Below are 18,688 nucleotides of genomic sequence, written 5' to 3' on the forward strand. Positions count from 1 at the left end.
CCCAGTGAGGCTCTGAACAGCTCATTCAAAGCTGCGTTACACAGCGCACGAACGCTCCCGTATGTTCCAATTCATCACTGCCGTGATGATGGGCGTTCTTCTGGAATGTGAATAGGTTTCAATAAGGTAGTTGCATCTTATCAAACAACTTGTGGCCGACACCCAGCCCAAGTGTGTAATTCCAAGGACTCATCTCATGCCCCTTTACACGTTAGAGTGAAAACCCAGCTCGCAAAAAGGTATTCTCACCACAAACCACGATGGTTTTATTTTCCCTCGGCAAAAACCGGTTTGACCATGACCTCCACGAGGCTCGGCCTCTCCTCGTGAGCGATTAACAGGACGGTCACCCTCTGGTGGTCAACACAAGCATTGCAGTCGTCCGTTGTCTTTAAACGCACGTGTGTTAACTTAAGAGACGACGTGAATAAACATCCTTCAGCAGACTCCTGTCCGACTCTGCGCACCCGGACGGGCAAATCGATATTTACGAACATCCTTGTGTGTTTGGACACATCGAGGGGACAAGGCGCAAAAGGAGGCCCAAAGAAAACACGAATCGACATCGTCATGAGAGCATTGCACAGAGATGGAGCACACAGACCGCAGCGGAGGAGGGGACACGCACGGCCGGAAGTTAGCCACGAGATTCTGCAGCCACCACGCACCATTGTGTCGGCGTCGCCAAGCCAATAACGTGAGCTGGTGCAGTCAAATTGTTGATATGTTCTCCCTCTGTTCTGCATGGGTTTACTCCCATAGCTAAACACCCACACGCAGCAGAAGTGGTATTGGCCAAACATGCCAGTGCTGGAAAAAATACCTGCAAATTATTAAACTGGGATTACGATAACAATCATCGGTCGCTACTGCAAACACTTGGCAGGGTCATTCTGCAAAAGTGTTGAGACGCAGTGAGGCTTTCCTGGGTAAATATGCGTGAGAATAGTCAGAAGTCGACGTTTACATCCGGGTTTATTAACATCGACTTGAAGTCGCTAAACAATCCCTGAACATGGCCAGTGCTGACCGGCCAAGTGCAGTGAGCTGCGAACCAATTAAATCCCCATCAGCCAGGGCAACAGCGACTGGACGCCTGCCAGCGAGGACCGGTCACCCCACAACGGCCACGGTGACCAACACCTCCGCCCCAAATCCTCGCAAGATCCAGGCGCTGCCTTGCAGCACCACGGCGTCGTGCGACCGGCTGGGCAAGCGAGATTTGCTCACTCCTTGCCGGATGCCAGTGCGGCCTCGTGTTACCAACACCACCTGCGGGGAAACGCGGCCCAGGTAGCTGCGTGGTAGCTGCATTAGCCAGGCTGGGTGTGCTAGGCCGCCCAACACGAAGTGTAACCTCAGTTAAGGAGAACACATTTTAATGTCGCTGGCATGGCATCCCTGGCGCGTCAGTGTAGTAGCAACACCACCAGAGTGCTCACACACTGCCCTTGATATCTGTAAAGGCTTTGACTCTCACAAATAAGTTTCAAACGTGTTGGGCCAGCTCATAACAAGCAGCCTGGGTGTGTTTGCGTTAACCTTCAATACGAGTCGGTCACTGGGTTCAACATCATCCTTTTACCGTACAGCAACGACGTCGTTTTGCTCGAGCAAACGCCAATCGTGTAAAGGTCGTGAACTCTGAGATAGCGTCACGAGAGGGAGCTCGCGGTCGGGGTGACACACTCGCGCTCTGCTCTGCCACACGCTTGCGGCTCATCCTCCTGCTGCCACTCTTGCTCCTTCATCATCCTGCTGCTGCTGCTGCTCGCTCTGCTCTTCCTGCTGCTCCTGTTGCTTCTGCTGCTGCTACTGTTGCTGCTGCTACTGTTGCTGCTCGCTCTGCTCTTCCTGCTGCTCCTGTTGCTTCTGCTGCTACTACTGTTGCTGCTGCTGCTGTTACTACTGCTGCTACTGCTGCTCTTGCTGCTCCTGCTTCTGCTCTTGCTCCATCATCATGCTGCTGCTACTGCTCGCTCTGCTCTTCCTGCTGCTCCTCCTCTTGCTTCTGCTGCTCCTCTTGCTGCTTCTGCTCCTGCTGCTGCTTCTGCTGCTCCTGTTGCTGCTCTTGCTGCTGAGCGCTGCGCACCTCCTGCTGCGCGTCGCGCTGCAGCTGCTCCATGCGCTCGAGCGTGAGCGACTTGAGGGGCAGCAGCTTGGGCTTGCACATGGCGAGACTCGGGGAGCCCTCCACGGACAGCTGCCCTGCTCCGCCACGGACAGACAGACAGGCGGACAGACAGACAGGCAGGGGGCGACACCGCGACTCGAGACCGCGACCTCCGCAGCGGACAACTCTCGGCACCGGATGCCACGGGGGGATTACGCCGCGAGGGTTCCCACCCGGTACCGTGCCGGCAAATCGCATGGACGTGCAGGAGGCGGATAACCCTCTCTGGCAATGGTGGCGAGCAGAGTGGGGAGCTGTGAACGTGGAGCCCCCACGCACCGCTGGCTAGGGGGGGGGGGTCCCTCGGCCCAGGGGACGAGCGGCTGAGCGCTCCCCCCCCGGGCCTCCCCTCACCTTGCTTGGGCAGCACCTCCTTGAACATCGCCCTGCGAGACGCGCCGCCGCCTCCTCCTCTGCCGCCTGTGCTGCTGCTGCGCCGCCAAGCGGCAGCACTGCGCGGTGAGGTGTTGATGGCTCTCCTTGTGCAGCAGTGGTCCCTGTGGTGGTGGTTGTAGTGGTGGTTTTGTTGTGGTATTGGTGTGGTTGTTGTGGTATTGGTGTTGTTGTGGTATTGGTGTGGTTGTTGTTGTATTGGTGTAGTTGTGGTGTCGTTGTTGTGGTATTGGTGTCGTTGTTGTGGTATCTGTGGTGGTTGTATTGGTGGTGTTGTTGTGATATTGGTGGTGTAGTTGTGGTGGTATTGGTGTAGTTGTTGTTGTATGGGTGTTGTTGTGGTATTGGTGGTGTGGTTGTGGTGGTTCTTGCCGTTGTCTCGCGGCTACCAACGTCTCTCGCGCGCGCACGGATTGGCCAACACCCGCCACGTGACGGGGAGGGTCCGTGGCGGCTTCGCCGCGTGATTGGTGGAGATGATCCGAAACTCCTCCCCCCTCCATGGCGCGCCCCGTTGCCGTGGAGACGGTGGCGCGCGCCGTCCCCGAGGGAACAGCGGCCACGTGACGCGGCCAAAGCGCGGGAAATGGATTCGGATGATGGTGACGTCACCGAGTGGGGGGGGGGGGAGCGCGTTTTATTCTCCCCCTCGCAACGTTACAGTACAAATATAAAATGATAATTGTTTTTTTACCCTTTTATCTGGCAACAATACTGACATCTTTTTTTACGAGGAATCATGTTTGCATTGACCACAATACCTGCAGTCGGAATGCACCTTTTGGCGTCATCTGGTCCAACACCAAGTGAGACTCGGCTCTAAGGAAAGCTGTCTCGAGTGTGGACCAATCAACTTCAAGGACAGTGCACATCACTATCATACATTATCAGAGTTGTGTTTTTTGTTTGCATTATGACCGCAGGTATTGTGATCAATGCAAACATGACTCCTTGTAAAAAAAAAGGTGTCAGTTTTGTTGCCAGATAAAGAGGTAAAAAACAATTATCAAATTTTGCTACTGGCAAATGAGGTTGCAATGGGGTTAAAATATAAAATCGGTGACGTTTCGGGCAATTGCCCTTTTTCATGGCATGTAGAGAGGCCAGTAGATAGACAGAGTGGCGGTAAGACTTGAAAACTGCATTTGTGGCCTGAGGAGAATGACATCTAAAGCAAGTTTCCTGATGAACAGTTCTTACATTGGGGTATTAATTAGCCCCGGGCAGTGGGCAGTGAGGGGTCTACAGGACGTGGCTTGTCAAGTTGATCTCTCCGAGTGAGTTTCCCAAGTCTCCGCCTGAGGTCACGCCGCACAGACGGCGCCCACTCCCCTCAGCCACCACGGCGAGTGCGCGTTGGCGATGTCCGCCCACGACTTCGTGTTGTTTATTAGATCAGCGTCGTCCCCTTACAGGCGGAGCGGGGGCGAGGAGCGGGGGTGGGGGACACGTGGAGACGCGAGACACGTGGGAGACAGACAGCTCCACGTGGAGACAGCTCCACGTGGAGACAGCTCGACATGAGAGACAGCTCCATGTGGAGACAGCTCCACGTGGAGACAGCTCCACGTGGAGACAGCTCCACGTGGAGACAGCTCGACATGAGAGACAGCTCCACGTGGAGACAGCTCCACGTGGAGACAGCTCCACGTGGAGACAGCTCGACATGAGAGACAGCTCCATGTGGAGACAGCTCCATGTGGAGACAGCTCCACGTGGAGACAGCTCCACGTGGGAGGCGAGATCCACGTGGAGACAGCTCCACGTGGGAGACAGCTCCACGTGGGAGACAGCTCCACGTGGAGACAGCTCCACGTGGGAGACAGCTCCACGTGGAGACAGCTCCACGTGGGAGACAGCTCCACGTGGAGACAGCTCCACGTGGGAGGCGAGATCCACGCGGCGACTGGGGCTGGGGGACGGCAGCGAGCCCGAGACTCGGATGCCCAAACACACAAACGAGCGCCGCTTTGTTGGAAGAAGTCCACACTGATCGCCTGTTGCCTCCTCCATGGGAGTGGGAATTGCCTCTATTGGCTCAGGCTTCTCAGTGGCGACTACTACTACAGTATTTATTTAACCAGGCAAGGCCCACTGAACTACATAGATATTCTTTAGAAGCGACCTGGCCGCAAATGATAGCTCAACGAAGTGGCTTGTCACGTGTAAATGTTGACTCTTAACGCATGTTGATTCTAAATGTGGAGGGCAAACCCAGAGGACCTGGAGAGAAATCTCCGCGACCACGGGGAGAACTTGAAACTCCAAATACACAGCAGCAGCAGCAGCAGGCGTGAGGGTGGGGATCCCACCCACGGCCTCCTGTATACTGGGCGAGGCAGTTAACATCTCCTAGCCAGCGCGGGTGACTTGAGACACGGGCTGTGGTGAAGGCCTCGTGGCCTGGCTGTGTGAGTGTCACGTGAGAGGTGAGAGTCACCAAACTGACAAGAATGTCGCTGTACAGTGTGACAAGTAGTGAGAGGGAAAATCACACACGGTGACTTTTCGCAGGGTGACTTGGCAAAGGGTGACTTGGCACAGGGTGACATTTCGGCGCCGAAAGTTTGCAAATGGCCTCTTTCGGCAAACTTTCGGTTTAGGCCGAAAGTCAATTTTTAACTTTCGGTCTGGTTTCGGTTTCGGCCGAAACTGATATTGATTTTCGGTCCATACTCTTTGGTTTTTTCGGTAAAGTCACATAGGTGAAAATAAAAATAAAACAACTAAATTAAATTACGACGTTTCGGAAGCAACACAAGCATCCGTCGTCAGGTGTAACCGCTCCAGCAAAATTACGCTACAGTAATAAATACCGAAAAAAATCAAAGAGTATGGATCCTTGCAGTCACGAAAACTTCAAATCTAGAACTGATTTTCGGTCGTCAACCACGTCAGCAGCAGCAGCTTGGGAGCGAGGTTACAGCCGCAAGCACGGTCTGCTCATGTAAATACGAGCGGTCAACAGACGGCAGCCTGCATCTCCATCCGTGGGTGGAGTCTCTTTGGCGGGACGACAACAAAGTGCCTCTGTTGCCTGTGTCCAGCCACCTGCCCACCTTGGCTGATGTGTTGCGTTCGCTTCAGTCTACACGCGTGTTGATACCGAGATTCGAAGTCTGACAATATTGATATTCAGTTAGTTAATAGTTCCGTATAAAATTAGTGATAACGAAATTACGAATCTGAGTGAAGTGGAAACTTAAAGTTAATTAACGGAGCAGTTAATTACCGTGAAGAATGTCGAAACACGCGGTGTGGGATCACGTCACTAAAGTCGATTCTGATCAAAGCAAGGCGCAGCAGCAACCTGCTGGGCGAGAATGCGGAAAAACTGTTGTTTCTTAACTACAACATTCGTTTGTTTGGATATAATTCCTAAGTAAGTAACATCTAAATATTTGATATTTAGCGACTCTTAATGCAGGCTTTGAATGATTAGTTCTAGATTTCTTTTTAATTGAAGTAGCATTGCATCATGACATATTTCATAAATCTTGTGTTCGGTAACTTTGGTTTTTATACCTTTCTGTTTCGGTCGCGGTCGAAAGTGAAGTTCAACTTTCGGTTTCGGCTTCAGTTTCGGCCGAAAGTAAATTTTTTACTTTCGGTCGGCCTCTACGTAGCACAGATTGACCTGGCACAGATTGACCTGGCACAGGGTGACCTGGCACAGGGTGACCTGGCACAGATTGACCTGGCACAGGGTTATGGACACGCACACTGGAATCGCTCCCCACCCTGCATCATGTCGTCGCTCAGTCTCAAGATTTGTCAATTTGATCAAATGTGATTGGGGAACCCAAAAAAGTAACTCAAATTTACAGCAACAATCACCGAGTTGGCAACACTGACCCCCTTTGTCTCTTCCCGTGCCCCCAACCCCACACCTCCCAGCCTGACCCCGTAACTCCGATTTTGGCTTCCTCTAGGTCGGCTTTGTGTTGCTGAGCCTCTCAATCTTCTGAAGCCGAGGACGATGACGACTTCTCACGTGGTGGAAGAGGCTCCAGATGGAAATCAACCTGAGCAGAAAGAGCACACATACACACGTGTACACGCATCGTGTTAGGTGTACGGACACAACTACACGCACACAATAGTGACAACCGCCGTTCACCATTTAGTGGCAGTGCCGTCACCACGGTACTTGTGCCATGCACTTTGTGGCCATGTGAAGTGTCGAAAGCACGCTGGCAAGAGGTCACGGAACAGACCCAGGTGCCATGGGTTAACTAACTAAGATGACTGGCACATACACCAACTGTGCTCCCCACTGTGTGAACTTGCTGTGTTTTATCTGCCTGGCGCTCTGCTCGTTGTTGTGAGCATCACACCTCTGCCCTCCGTTATTTCTGGAGGCCGACTGCCTCAAACTGCCCAGTCACCCAGTCGCGTCCTTCACTAGCCTCCTCCATAGAGGCCAATCTTGACACTGCTTTGATCGGTCTTCGGCAAGTCCACTCAGCTCTACACCCGCCTCTTCTCGAGCCAACTCCCGGCCACGCAGCTTTACCCTGGCCTGCCCACCATCGTGAAGGCCCTTAATGATTGTGAGGAGATGGTAAGGGACCCTAATAGAATGAAGAATAACCAAGATCCCTGGCCTACTGATGGTATGATAGGGCTTGACCAGGTCATTAAAGCATTGATGTAATTCCTGTTGAAATTCCCTACACCTCTGCTGTAGCAGATGGACAAAGAAAATCGCGTCCGTCCAGAACCAACCCATTCTGAAACCACATTGCGGCCCCGCAAGCTTCCTTTCGGCATGCCTGGTAAGGGCAGTGGCGGTCGTCGTGATTTCATAACCTCCGTGAATGATTGAACTCATGTCTCAGCACTGCGCTCTGTGGAATGCGTCCGTGTTTCTACCCAGGCGGTCAGGCACTCACGTGTTAGTGTGCTTGCGTGCATGTGTGGGAAGCGGTGGTGCAGTGATTAGTGCGCTGCACTATGAACCAAGTGACCCGGGTTCGATTCCCACTCACAGCTAACAACACCGCTGATGAATATCTAAAATGGTCCAGGGCCTCCTCTAGGTCGACTCACTTTTAAACTTAGTCCATACTATGGTGTGTAAACATCAGCGCTGGGAAAGCAAAGACGGCCGGGTGTGGTGCTGGCCACCCACCCACTTGAGCATAAATTCCGGCCGTCGTAGGTGATACCCACTCGCAGCACTTGCCCCAACAGCCTGTGCAGGCTCCCCGAGGGATCTGTGTGTGTGTGTGTGCATGCCTCGCTGGGCTCGCTGTCCGTGACGATGGCGTCCGCGGTGGCGGTGAGGTGGCCCGGGGCCGACGCGCTCAGCGTGTAGACGCCGGGCAGCAGCAGTCGGAAGTAGTCCCCGTCCGTCCCTGCGGGGACACACAACATCGTGACCACCCCGGGGAGAACTCCCACACCAGGGGTCTGTGTCCCTGCGTGGGGGTCCATGTCCCTGTCTCTGTATCCCTATCATTGCGATGGTTATTGTGATTACAACACTACATATTCATGTACGTTGAACTTTTTCGCGCCGTACGTAGCCAACCGCGTGAATCGGTGGTGCGAAACGTTGCAGTGAATGTAGTGATGATGTTGTGGTTGTTGTGGTGGTTGTCTTTAATCTGTGACTAGCCTTTTGCCCGTCCAAGGACGGGTGTATTGCAGTAAATCTGAAACTTGCAAGCGAAAAGCAGCCCGCGACGTGATATTCATTGCATCCATTCGTGTGCAGCTTGTAAGGGCGCGGTGACACAGACTGAGTTCATGTGAAGGTTATAATCCCTTGTTCATCACGACGTCCTTTTTACTTTGATGTCTCAACAGCGTGACGGAGATCGCGTGACGTGAGGGTTCTGCCTTTGTAGTGAGGGTTGTGAGTTGGCGCCGAGGAGGGGGGAGGAGGCGCCTTGCCCCCCCCCCATGTGGAGTGACGTCACCCGCTAATTATTGATGGAGGGGGGATGACCATTTGGAGGACGTCACCTGGTCATGATTATTAATGAGGGGGGCTGGTCGACGTGGTGACGTCACCTGCTCATGATTATTAATGAGTGGGGCTGGTCGACGTGGAGTAACGTCACATGCGTTACACACAGACATTCTGAAGCGACGGTTGCGGTGTTTGCGTGTCTCACCTGCTGTGATGTCATGAGCGATCCCGGCCACGGAGATTTGGGCCCCAGGCAGCGCGACCCCCCCCACCCCCCGCACCACCCCCTTCACTCCACGGTGAACCTGCACCGCCACCAACGCCAAAGCGCCCAGTCAGCGACCATCAGGGGTCATCATTGATCATTCGTGGTCATCGTCGATCATTCGTGGTCATCGTCGATCATTCGTGGTCATCGTCGATCATTCGTGGTCATCGTCGATCATTCGTGGTCATCGTCGACGGTAGCCTCGCGGCCCACCTGTTTTCATATCTGAGCGATGGTGGTGGGGTGGGGGTGCGAGTCGTGCGGGGGGTGCGAGTCATGCGGGTGGTGCGGGTGGTGGTGGTGCCGGTGGTGCCGGTGGTGCGGGTGGTGGTGCAGGTAGCGCGAGTGGTGTGGGTGGTCACCAGTGGTGTGGGTGGTGCGGGTGGTGGTGGTGTTGCAGGTAGCGCGAGTGGTGTGGGCGGTGCATGTGGTGGCGCCCACCTGCTCGATGAAGGAGAGCAGTGCCTCGCGGTTGGCCTGCCACTCGCGTGCCAACTCCTGCGCTTGGGGGAACTTCTCACAGCTCAGCTCCAGCGTCACCTCAAAGCAGTTCGAGTGCAGGTAGTTAAAGTCCTGCATACCTGGCACAGGTGAGTGAGTACCCCCTGAGTACCCGGCACAGGTGATATGTGCTTCATGGTATAGTAATGAGTAAGATAGTGATGGTGTTGATGTTGATTGTGATGCTGATGTTGGTGATGTGGTTGATGTCGTTCATCATTATGGTGGTGATGTTGATGACAATCCTTACCCCCGCTCAGCGAGTACCAGCTGGCGCCGTTGGTGATGCCGTCAGGAAAGTAGTCCCCGCAGTTGGTCCCCGTGTGCATCCACCCGTGCGCGTAGGAATACGTGATGGCGAGCTGCGTGAAACGGCACGGCCTCAAACGCGTGGACACGGATCTGTGCAGCTGTGTGTGCAGCTGTGTGTGAGCTTGTGGGGAGCGGCGGGTGGCGCAGTGGTTTAGGCACCACGCTACAAAAAACGGCGACTAATGATAGTGAGGAATATTTGAACTGGTTTTGAGCCTCCATTAGGTCGACTCAGCCTTAAATTGGTACCCAATGTGTAAACATCACCATTGGGAAGACGTGTGTGGCGCTGACCACCCGCTCCCCCCACCACCTAGTAGGTGCCACGCCGTGATGGCCTTCACAGGGCTGCTGCTGCTGCTGCTCGCTAACAGCATTTGCCCCACAGCCCATGAAGGCTAACGGGGGGGGGGGGGGGGTTTGTCTCTGCGCTCACGTGGCGGAAGAGCGGGTCGTCGGGGGTGCCCGCGTAGTGGTGGAGCCGCGAGGGCAGCGGCTGGCGGCCGCGCCGCGACTTGTCGAACGGGTAGTTGGCCACCACGGCGCCGCCGTGCAGGTTCGCCGACAGCACGAAGTTGTGCTGCCGCAACCAGCGGATGACGGCGCGCGTCTCCGGCTGCACCTGGACGGAAAGGGGACGGGGGCCGGGGGGTGAGGGGGGAGCGGGAACCACGCGGTCGGCCCCCTCCGTGCCCGCCCGCCGACGTTCAGTAAAACGTGTGTGTGCGGACGGCGAGAGAGATTGTTGTCAGAACTCGACCGGGAAGCCAATGGGGGTCCCCAGGGTGAAAGGGCGTGAGGCCTCCCCACGCACGCGGATCCCAGAGGCTCGTGGCCGCAGCAAACGCCACCACGCTGATGAGTCCCGATGAGGGTGAATACACGCCTGCACGTCCGTGCACCCGCTCCCCTGGACACCTCCACACTTGTCCATACTGCACACCTGTGGACGCACTTACTTATCGACCTTGACCCAAAAGGTCATCTCGACCTCACAGTCCAAAGTCACAACTCACGTGACCGGGTCATGCCCCCCCTCCCCTCCCGTGACTGCAACCTCTCGACCTCGTAACCTCCCGACGAGGCGCCCTCGCCACGGTCCCGTGACCTCTTGACCCCGGAGCTCCCCGCCCGGAGGCGCGTACCTGGGCGTGCCAGCCGCTGGGGAGCGCGAGGTGGTGGTTGGGGCCCCCCCCGCGCTCGTGCTGGTAGAAGACGGCCGTGAGGTCGGGGAAGTCGCGGTTGAGGTCCACGCCGCGCGCGTTCCCTCGCCCGTCCGTGTACCAGTGCGCCTCGGCGCCCTGGCTCTGCGGGGTTGCACGCCGTAACGGGGGAGCGTGGATGATTTAACGGCGACGGAGCCTCGCGTGCCACGGGTCACGCACGCCGGCATGAAGTACGCGAGACAAACCCGAGTTCGATTCCTGCTCACAGCCACTGCCAGTGACGATTCTCTGCACTGGTCCCGGGCCTTCTGTGTAAACATCGCAACAGACCCCGCAACTCCATCCCTCTCCCTTCCCCTTTACCTGTGCGGCCGCCACCTCGTATCCGTCGGGGTTCATGCTGGGCAGCACGTGAATGCGCGTGGAGCGCAGCAGGCGCTGGACGCGTGCCGCACCGCGCCGGTGCTCGCTGCACAGGTGGTGCAGCAGGTGCAGCAGCAGCTCGCGGCCCAGCGCCTCATTGCCATGCATGTTGCCCACGTACTTGAACTCCGGCTCGCCTGAGGCGGGGGCACAGACGGCGGTAATTAATTGGTGCGTTGATGGAGGTGAAGAGTCGGGCGTCACCGACGTAGCGGTCGGGGTGTCCAGAGGGGAGCTTGGGTCAGGGCGAGGAAGACCTCCATCGTTGTGGGAGGAGTGAGGGGAGGGCGTGAGGAGATGTTTGGGCGAGCGTGAGGGATGCCTCGCCGATGGCTGCGGCGAGCCCCGTGGTGAGATGCGCGCTGCACGAGGTGCCGAGCTTCGGTGACGCCCGCGGGTCGCTGTGACCAGAGGCCGCTGCCGGGATGGCGGAGGAGGACTTCCGAAGGTGGCGAAAGCTTCCTGCGCCGGTTTGGGCGCGACGTCTGACGTAGGAGGAGGCGTGCGGTGCTGTAACGGGGCCCTGCGTGCCGCTCGCCCCGCTGGCTCCGCGGGAGCAAGTTCCCAGCGCCTCCCGGGTGGCTCGGCGTGGATGGCACCGGCGGGGAGCCGGCGTGAGTCGCGAGCCAGGCGGCGACGACGGCGGCGTTGGTGGTGGTGGTGGGGAGCGGTGGTGTAGCGGGTAGCGCTACGCTGCGCTATGAACCCAGCGACCCGCGTTCGAATCCCGCTCACGGCCAACACCGGTGACGAATATCCGAACCGGTCATGGAACCTCCCCTAAGTCAACTCAGCCTCAAATGAGTAGCTGATGCGCTGTGTAAACATCCCTACTGGGGAGACAAAGGCGGCTGGGCGTGGTTCTGGCCACCCACCCCCTCGTGTGCCGTACCGACCTCCATAGGTGCTGCTCACTAACATCACTTGATCCAACAGTCTGTTCAGGCCACACAGAGAGAGGTCTTTGTGGGTTTTTTGGTGGCTGTGGTGGTGGTGGTTCGTGGTGGTGGTTGGTGGTGGTGGTGGTGGTGGCTGTGGTGGTGGTGGTTGTGGTGGTGGCTGTGGTGGTGGCTGTGGTGGTTGTGGTGGTGGTGGTGGTTGTGGTGGTGGTGGTGGCTGTGGTGGTGGTGGTTGTGGTGGTGGCTGTGGTGGTGGTTGTGGTGGTGGTGGCTGTCGCTGTGCTGCGCGTGGCTGCCTGTAACCAGGGCCGGGTTGAGGCTATGAGGGGCCCAAGGCGAATAGGAGAGAGCAGCCCAAGTATGTATGACATATTGGAGAAAAAAAGTATTAAATAATCAAACATGTTTACTTATTTATCGACGTAAAATGAACACATGTATTAGACTCAAGGTAAATTCATAAAACACTAATCGCTCATTAGCTTTCGCTGTGACAAAGTCATGAATGATGTCATCATAATGCAAAGACAAAAATGTCACGAGAATTACCAGCAGTCAGTCACATTGGGCTGCCGTGTGTTTGGAACGAATATGCTGTGCAGAAGGCCAATACAGTACTTACTTCACCAATCGTATAAGTCTACGGTGTTAGGATGAAGGCGTTGGACTTTTTTGATCATCCGTACGGGAATACTTCTCTTTAAAGGCCTCTATTGATTGAAATGTTGTTTACGTAAAGTCAATATTATCCCTAAACAAAAAGTTATGAAAACCAAACACGAGAGAGGTTGGAGGGGTGGAGAGTTTGGCAATAATCCAGATGCGTTTCAAAGAATACACATTCACCACTCACACATCCACCACTCATACATTCACCACTAACACACACACAACATACACACACATTCACCACTCACATTCACCACACACACATTCATCACACAAACTTTCAACACTCACACATTCAACACACGCATTAGATACAAAGACCCCCCCGTATAGCCTTAACAGACTGTTGGGGCAAGTACTGTTAGCGAGCACCTATGAAGACCGGCACGGCACACGAGGTGGTGGGTGACCAGCACCACGCCCGGTCGCCTTTGTCTCCCTCATTCACTCAAGACTCCGACCGGGACGCGCATGCCCACGGCAGCACGGAGCAACATCAGCAGCCGCAATGTCAACAACGTAAACACCAACAGCGTCGCTACGACATCAACAACAACCAAAGTCAACAACTACAAAATATCCACAACAACACCAACCACTCCATGAGCAACAACTTAATCGTCCAGAGCTCTGCGTCTCGCGGTGAGGGAGGTCGGGGGTCGGTATTGGGGTCACCGGTCAGTGGTAGGATTCGGGATTCAGGGTTCGGTTTACGGGGTCAGGGTTTAGCGTTAGGGGTCAGGGGACGAGGTCACTGTTCGGGGGTCAGCGACGTCCGAGTCCGGGTCAGGTCATGCGCTGGAGATCCCAGTTGAGGCTTCAGGGGCCACAGGGTCAAGGTCCGCGATCTGTGTGGGTGCAGTCGGGACCCCCCCACCCACCCCCGTCACCCACCCCCGTCACCCACCGACTTCGTGTGTGCCCGGATTGTCGCTCATCTCCATCGCGTAGAGGTGGCGGCCCTGCGCGCTCTGCCCGATGGAGTAGAGGCGCGAAACGTCGGGACAGCGCGACGCCACGACCCTGAGTGCGCGCACCATCGCCTCGTAGTCGTGGTGGACGAACGACGGCGACCACGACGACGCCGAGTTGGAGAGGTTGTGGTGGTTGTGGTGGTTGTGGTAGTCGCCTCCGTCCTCGGACAATGGCACCGCGCGCACGGAGCCGAGCCACCCGACAAGAAGCAGCAGCAGCAGCAGCGGGGGTCGCGCCGCGGAGCCGCGGAGCAGCAGGAGGAGGAGGAGGCGCTGGGGAGCGGCACGTGGAGCCATCTCCTGCCGAGCTGCCACGCGGCGGCCGCAGGGAGAGGAGCGACTGGGCACGGAGGAGCCACGCGGAGCAGGAGGAAGAGGATTGTGCTGGTCGCTCCTCGTGTTTCAGTGGTGAAGAGGTCGATTGTGGTGGTGGTGACGATGGAGGTGGTGGTAGTGGTTGTCAGCGTTGATGATGGTAATTGATGATGATTGCTGTTACTATGTGATGATTATAACCGTGCGTTTTACTGAACGATGAGTGGAGTAACTACATGTAATGATGACGGCTGTCGTCTGTGATGATGTCTGCTGACGCCGAGGACGCTGATGTGACGGTGGCTCGGGTGCGTCGCTCGCTCCGTGACCCCCCCCCCCCCCCCGTGTCGGCACGGACCCGCTCCTCCCCCTCCACACGCGCCCGACAATCATTGACGACGCCCGGGAGATTCATTAACGAGGAGCGGCAGGGGTCCAAACCGGGGGCCCCAGTGGGGTCCCCTCGGGGCTCCGGGCGGCGGGGCTGGGTTGGGCTCCGGGCGAGGCAGCGTGGGGAGCGGTGGAGCAGAGCGCAGCGCCGCCCTTCGAACCCGGCGACCTGGGATCGATTGCTGTGCCACGGCTGACGTCAGTGGCGATTGACGCCGCAGGTTGACTCAGCCTCGACATGCAGCGCACCCGGTGGGTGCAGTGGTGGGTGCAGCAGCCTGCAGAGTACACGGAGGAGGCGGGGGGGGGGGGTAAGGTGCCTGGCGGAATAGGGGGCTCTGTGGTTGGGTGCTGGGGTCTGGAGTTTCCGGAGCCCCACACTGTAGGGGGTCTCTCTAGGGGGTCTCTGCAGGGGGTCTCTCCAGGGGGTCTCTCTAGGGGGTCTCTGCAGGGGGTCTCTCTAGGGGGTCTCTCTAGAGGGTCTCTCTAGGGGGTCCCTGGTCCCCGAACCGGTCGGGGCCTCATTCCTGCGGCGTGACCTCGACCCGCGCCGCCTCACGGGGGCCGCAGCCCCCCCCCCCCCCGGCTCCTCCTCCTCACCACTCACTCACTCACCTCGGTATTTATTTATTCATCGTCGTCGTCGCCGTCTTCGTTTTGTTTCCGTCATCGCCGCGGAGTTTGGCTCTGAGCGCTGCGAGCCGGAGACCGGTCGAGCCGGCACGGCCGCTGAGACACCGGCGGCGGCGGTGGCTGCCCCGAGTGCGGGCAGCAGCCCTCTGGCTCTCCTCTCTCTCTCTGCATTCACGGGGTGGGGTCGTCTCCGTGCACAACAACGCTCACAACAACGAGCGGGGCGCCGGGCGGATAAAGTGCGCAGTTGGCACAGTGGGGGACACGGGCGGTGGCATCCGCCGGTCGCCAGAGTCGACCCGTGGCACCTGCTGGGCCGAGCCTTCGACACTTCGCGTGGCCTCAAAGTGCACCTAGCCTGGCACGAGCGCCGTAGCGACGTCACCGCCACTATCAGAGTTATAGTCTTCATTCATCCTGGAGAAACCCGACGAGCTGTGAAGCTCTTTTTCAGACGTATCCGGTAGGGGCGGCTGAGAAAGTTAAAACGCAAACAGCGCGAGAGGAGCGAGGCGCCAGCAGCGTGCTCTGCACACGAGAGGGCGACGCCTCAAAAGCTCCGCACAAACGGATTCACGAATCCATCGATGTGTTGCCATCTGCTGGCCACCCCACAGAGCAGTCTCAACAGCGAGGGGGGTTGGGGCGCATTGAGGGCGACTTGGAGATGAACAGAAGTCCATCGTGGCTCCGCGGGGCACTCTTCAACGCCTCGTGATGTAACACGACGTCGCCACAGTGAAGATGGCATCCATCAAATCACCCGGAATGTGCCCGACCTCGGAGGCTAAGCAGGGCGCGAGCCTGCACGGTGCTCGGATGGGCGATCGTCGTGCGCGGCAGGCGCTGTCTGTCGCCTGCCGCTCGTGCCGGCACCACTCCTCGTCACGAACTCAGTAGTCACCCACCCAGGAGCCAACTCATTCACCCTCTCAGGCTGCTGCCACTCGGTGGCGCAGCACGGCGAGCTCCCTGGGCGCCCGTGAGCCCCTTCTCGCAGCCCGGCGTCTGGGACCGAGTGCAGTCGTACCGCCTGCACCCCCGATAGCTACGCCACTTGCACTCACTCACTCACCCGACCACTCGGCAAACACAACGTGAACTGCTTTGTGTGAAAACATTTTAATGAAAATCGATGGGTTTGGTCCATTGACGACCCATCTGTTACTTCTGCACGGGATCGGATGTTGCCCCCTCGCACTCGTGGGGTTTCTCAGGGTGTTCCGGTTTTCTCTCAAACATACAAACTCATTCATTGGCCGAAAATGTTCTGAATATATCGAGGGGACCGCAGAGCTGGGGCACTCGTTGTCAGCGCTGGTTCATCGTCGCCGGGTTCCCGACTTCGCCGCTCGCCTGCGGCTCCTCGTCGACGATCGTGCGTGACGCGGATTGCAGAGACGACGACGCCGCAGCAGCTCGGTGCACAACATCCACGTTGTTGTTGTTGTTGACGATGTGAAGACGTGAAATCCGCAGTGACGATCCACATCGGAAACAATGCCACTGACATCGGGGATGGATTCGGGGCACGACATCGGCATGAAGGCGACATCGGCATGAAGGCGACATCGGCCGCGGCGCTCGAACCCCACCAGAGGAGCGCCGCGGCCCGGGGCCCCTGAAGAACCGAGGCGTTTCGCCTCGAGGAACGACGCGGGCGGAATTTTGAAAGTGCTAAATGCAAATAAATAAACTGTACAAGTGACGAAAAACTCACTCCCCGCGTTCGTCGCTAACGCTGCCTTATAACACACACACCATACACAACGGGCTGACGTTTCGGGCAATGGCCCTCCTTCAGAATAGAAAGGGCAGAGAGGTCAACCGACTGGCACTTGGCACTGGGACCGCCCAGAAGAGCTGGGAGAGCGTTTTAGGAAGACGACCAAACTTGGGGGTCGAGGAGACTCGGGGGAGGACCTCGACCCCCCGAGCAGCGCAACCCAAACTCGAGCGAGGAGCTCACAGGCGACTTCAAGGTGGCGTCACAGGCAAGGCAGCTGCGCCGGCAGGTACCAGGGACTAGGTACCAGAGGCAAGGTACCAGAGGCGAGGTACCAGAGGCGAGGTACCACCGCAAATTGGTACCCCGACTGAGGCTGCCCTGTCCAGCCCCGCCACTCAAGGGGGGGGGGGGCGGGGGGGGGCATCATGCGGTCTCTCCAGGACCCACCGAGTACCCCGAGTTGGGGGGGGGGGGGCTGCACAGTGGTCAGGCTGCATCTGCGGTTGATTTGTGGTACAGCAGTTGGCACAGCGGCGCTCGAGGAAGAAGCCCGGAACAAACCCGAGTTCGACTCCCGGCCACGGCCCGCATGGACGGCGAGCGACAGGTTTGTTCAAACAACCGCCACCGCCCCCATGACGGCGGACAGAGCTTTCATCCAGCAGTGGAGTGCGTGGCGATGACCGCACGCCCCCGGCTCGCGCAGCCGAGACGCCCGCCGCATGCGAGGAATGCGAGGCGGAGACATTCGCGAGGAGCTGCGTCATCGCTGCCAGCGCGGTCCCCAGTGTCTGAGGGGGGAGGGGGAGGCAGGTGGCGGGGGGGCTCGCGGACCCCACAGATGAACCCCCCATCGAGAACACTCACAAGTGCCCCCCCCCCCCCCCCCCACTAGTAATATTTATCCAGGCGGCTCAGCTCCTCGCAGCAGCAGTCAGAAGGTCGCGAGTTCAACTCAAGGTTTGGGGTGGGTGGCTTGACTCGGCCCATCATCATTCCTCTCCCCCTCCAGTGGTACCACTTTGTGGGGATATCAACGGTGGTGGTCCTATGGATAGACTCGGCCCCACCATAGGATTGTGGAATTCCTAAAACAGGCTCTGCAGGGCTGCAAAGCAGATGTACTCCACCGACTGCCTCGATGCTCAATGCAGGGAAGTTTGGCTTCACGTGGCAGCAGCGAACCCAGAGACAGCGCCGCTGGATGGATACGAGGGGGTAGCACTCACGGGTCCGCACAGACGGGTCTGCAAACCCACTGGCTCCACTGTCGTGATCCTGACCACCTTGCAGCCTTAGGAGGGTTTGGGAGTTTCACAAATCTTTCCACCATCACCTCCAGTGCTGAATCACAGGTGTGCACTACCACACCTGTCTAACGCACCAGTGTACACCGAGTGAGAAGTAGGTGGGTCGGGGTGGGTGAGTGAGTAGGCAAGTGAGTGGGTGTGAGTGTGTGAGAGTAGGCGAGTTGGTGAGTGGGTGTATGTGTGTAGCGAGTGAGCGGGTGTGCGACTGGATGAGTGAATGGATGAGTGGGCGAGTAGGTGAGTTGGTCAGTGGGTGAGTAGCTGTGTGACTGGGTGAGTGGCTGTGTGACTGGGTGAGTGGCTGTGTGACTGGTTAAGTGGATGAGTGGGCGAGTAGGTGAGTGGGTGTGCGAGTAGATTGAGTTGGTGAGTGGGTGTGTGTGTAGGTGAGCGAGTGGGTGCGCGAGTCGACGAGTTGGTCACTGGGTGAGTGGATGTCCGAGTTGATGAGTGGGTGAGTGGGTGTGTGACTGGGTGTGTATGGGTTGCAGAAGGGAGCCACTGGGAAATCTCGCGCCGTGCGTCCACGCAGACCCTGCAGCGCCACCACCGCCGCTGCCGCCACCGCCGCCTCCAACCCCCACTCTCGCCAAATTCCACAGCGCGCCCAAGC

The 18,688-nt window shown here is 57.6% G+C and overlaps 2 protein-coding genes across 2 annotated transcripts; both read right to left on the minus strand.

The window, feature by feature from the left end:
* Nucleotides 1–240: 240 nt before the first annotated feature.
* LOC133345700 (putative uncharacterized protein DDB_G0294196) lies at nt 241–4,579 on the minus strand. Its single transcript, XM_061556678.1, has 3 exons — nt 4,448–4,579; nt 2,528–2,951; nt 241–2,208 (listed from the first exon to the last, which is right to left on the minus strand). Exons 1-3 carry the CDS (start codon nt 4,577–4,579, stop codon nt 1,970–1,972), a joined length of 795 nt encoding a protein of 264 aa, XP_061412662.1. The 3' UTR covers nt 241–1,969.
* On the minus strand, nt 3,923–14,340 carry LOC133345431 (carboxypeptidase N catalytic chain-like). The gene is made up of 9 exons (XM_061556159.1): nt 13,632–14,340; nt 11,097–11,293; nt 10,713–10,874; nt 10,004–10,189; nt 9,506–9,617; nt 9,196–9,335; nt 8,692–8,791; nt 7,808–7,926; nt 3,923–6,591 (listed from the first exon to the last, which is right to left on the minus strand). The coding sequence occupies exons 1-9, from the start codon at nt 13,993–13,995 to the stop codon at nt 6,523–6,525; spliced, it is 1,449 nt and encodes a 482-aa protein (XP_061412143.1). The 5' UTR covers nt 13,996–14,340; the 3' UTR covers nt 3,923–6,522.
* Nucleotides 14,341–18,688: the final 4,348 nt, after the last annotated feature.

The sequence above is a fragment of the Lethenteron reissneri genome, chromosome 22, assembly GCF_015708825.2.
Source record: "Lethenteron reissneri isolate LAM-NWPU_2019-01 chromosome 22, ASM1570882v1, whole genome shotgun sequence".
Lineage (NCBI taxonomy): Eukaryota > Metazoa > Chordata > Hyperoartia > Petromyzontiformes > Petromyzontidae > Lethenteron > Lethenteron reissneri.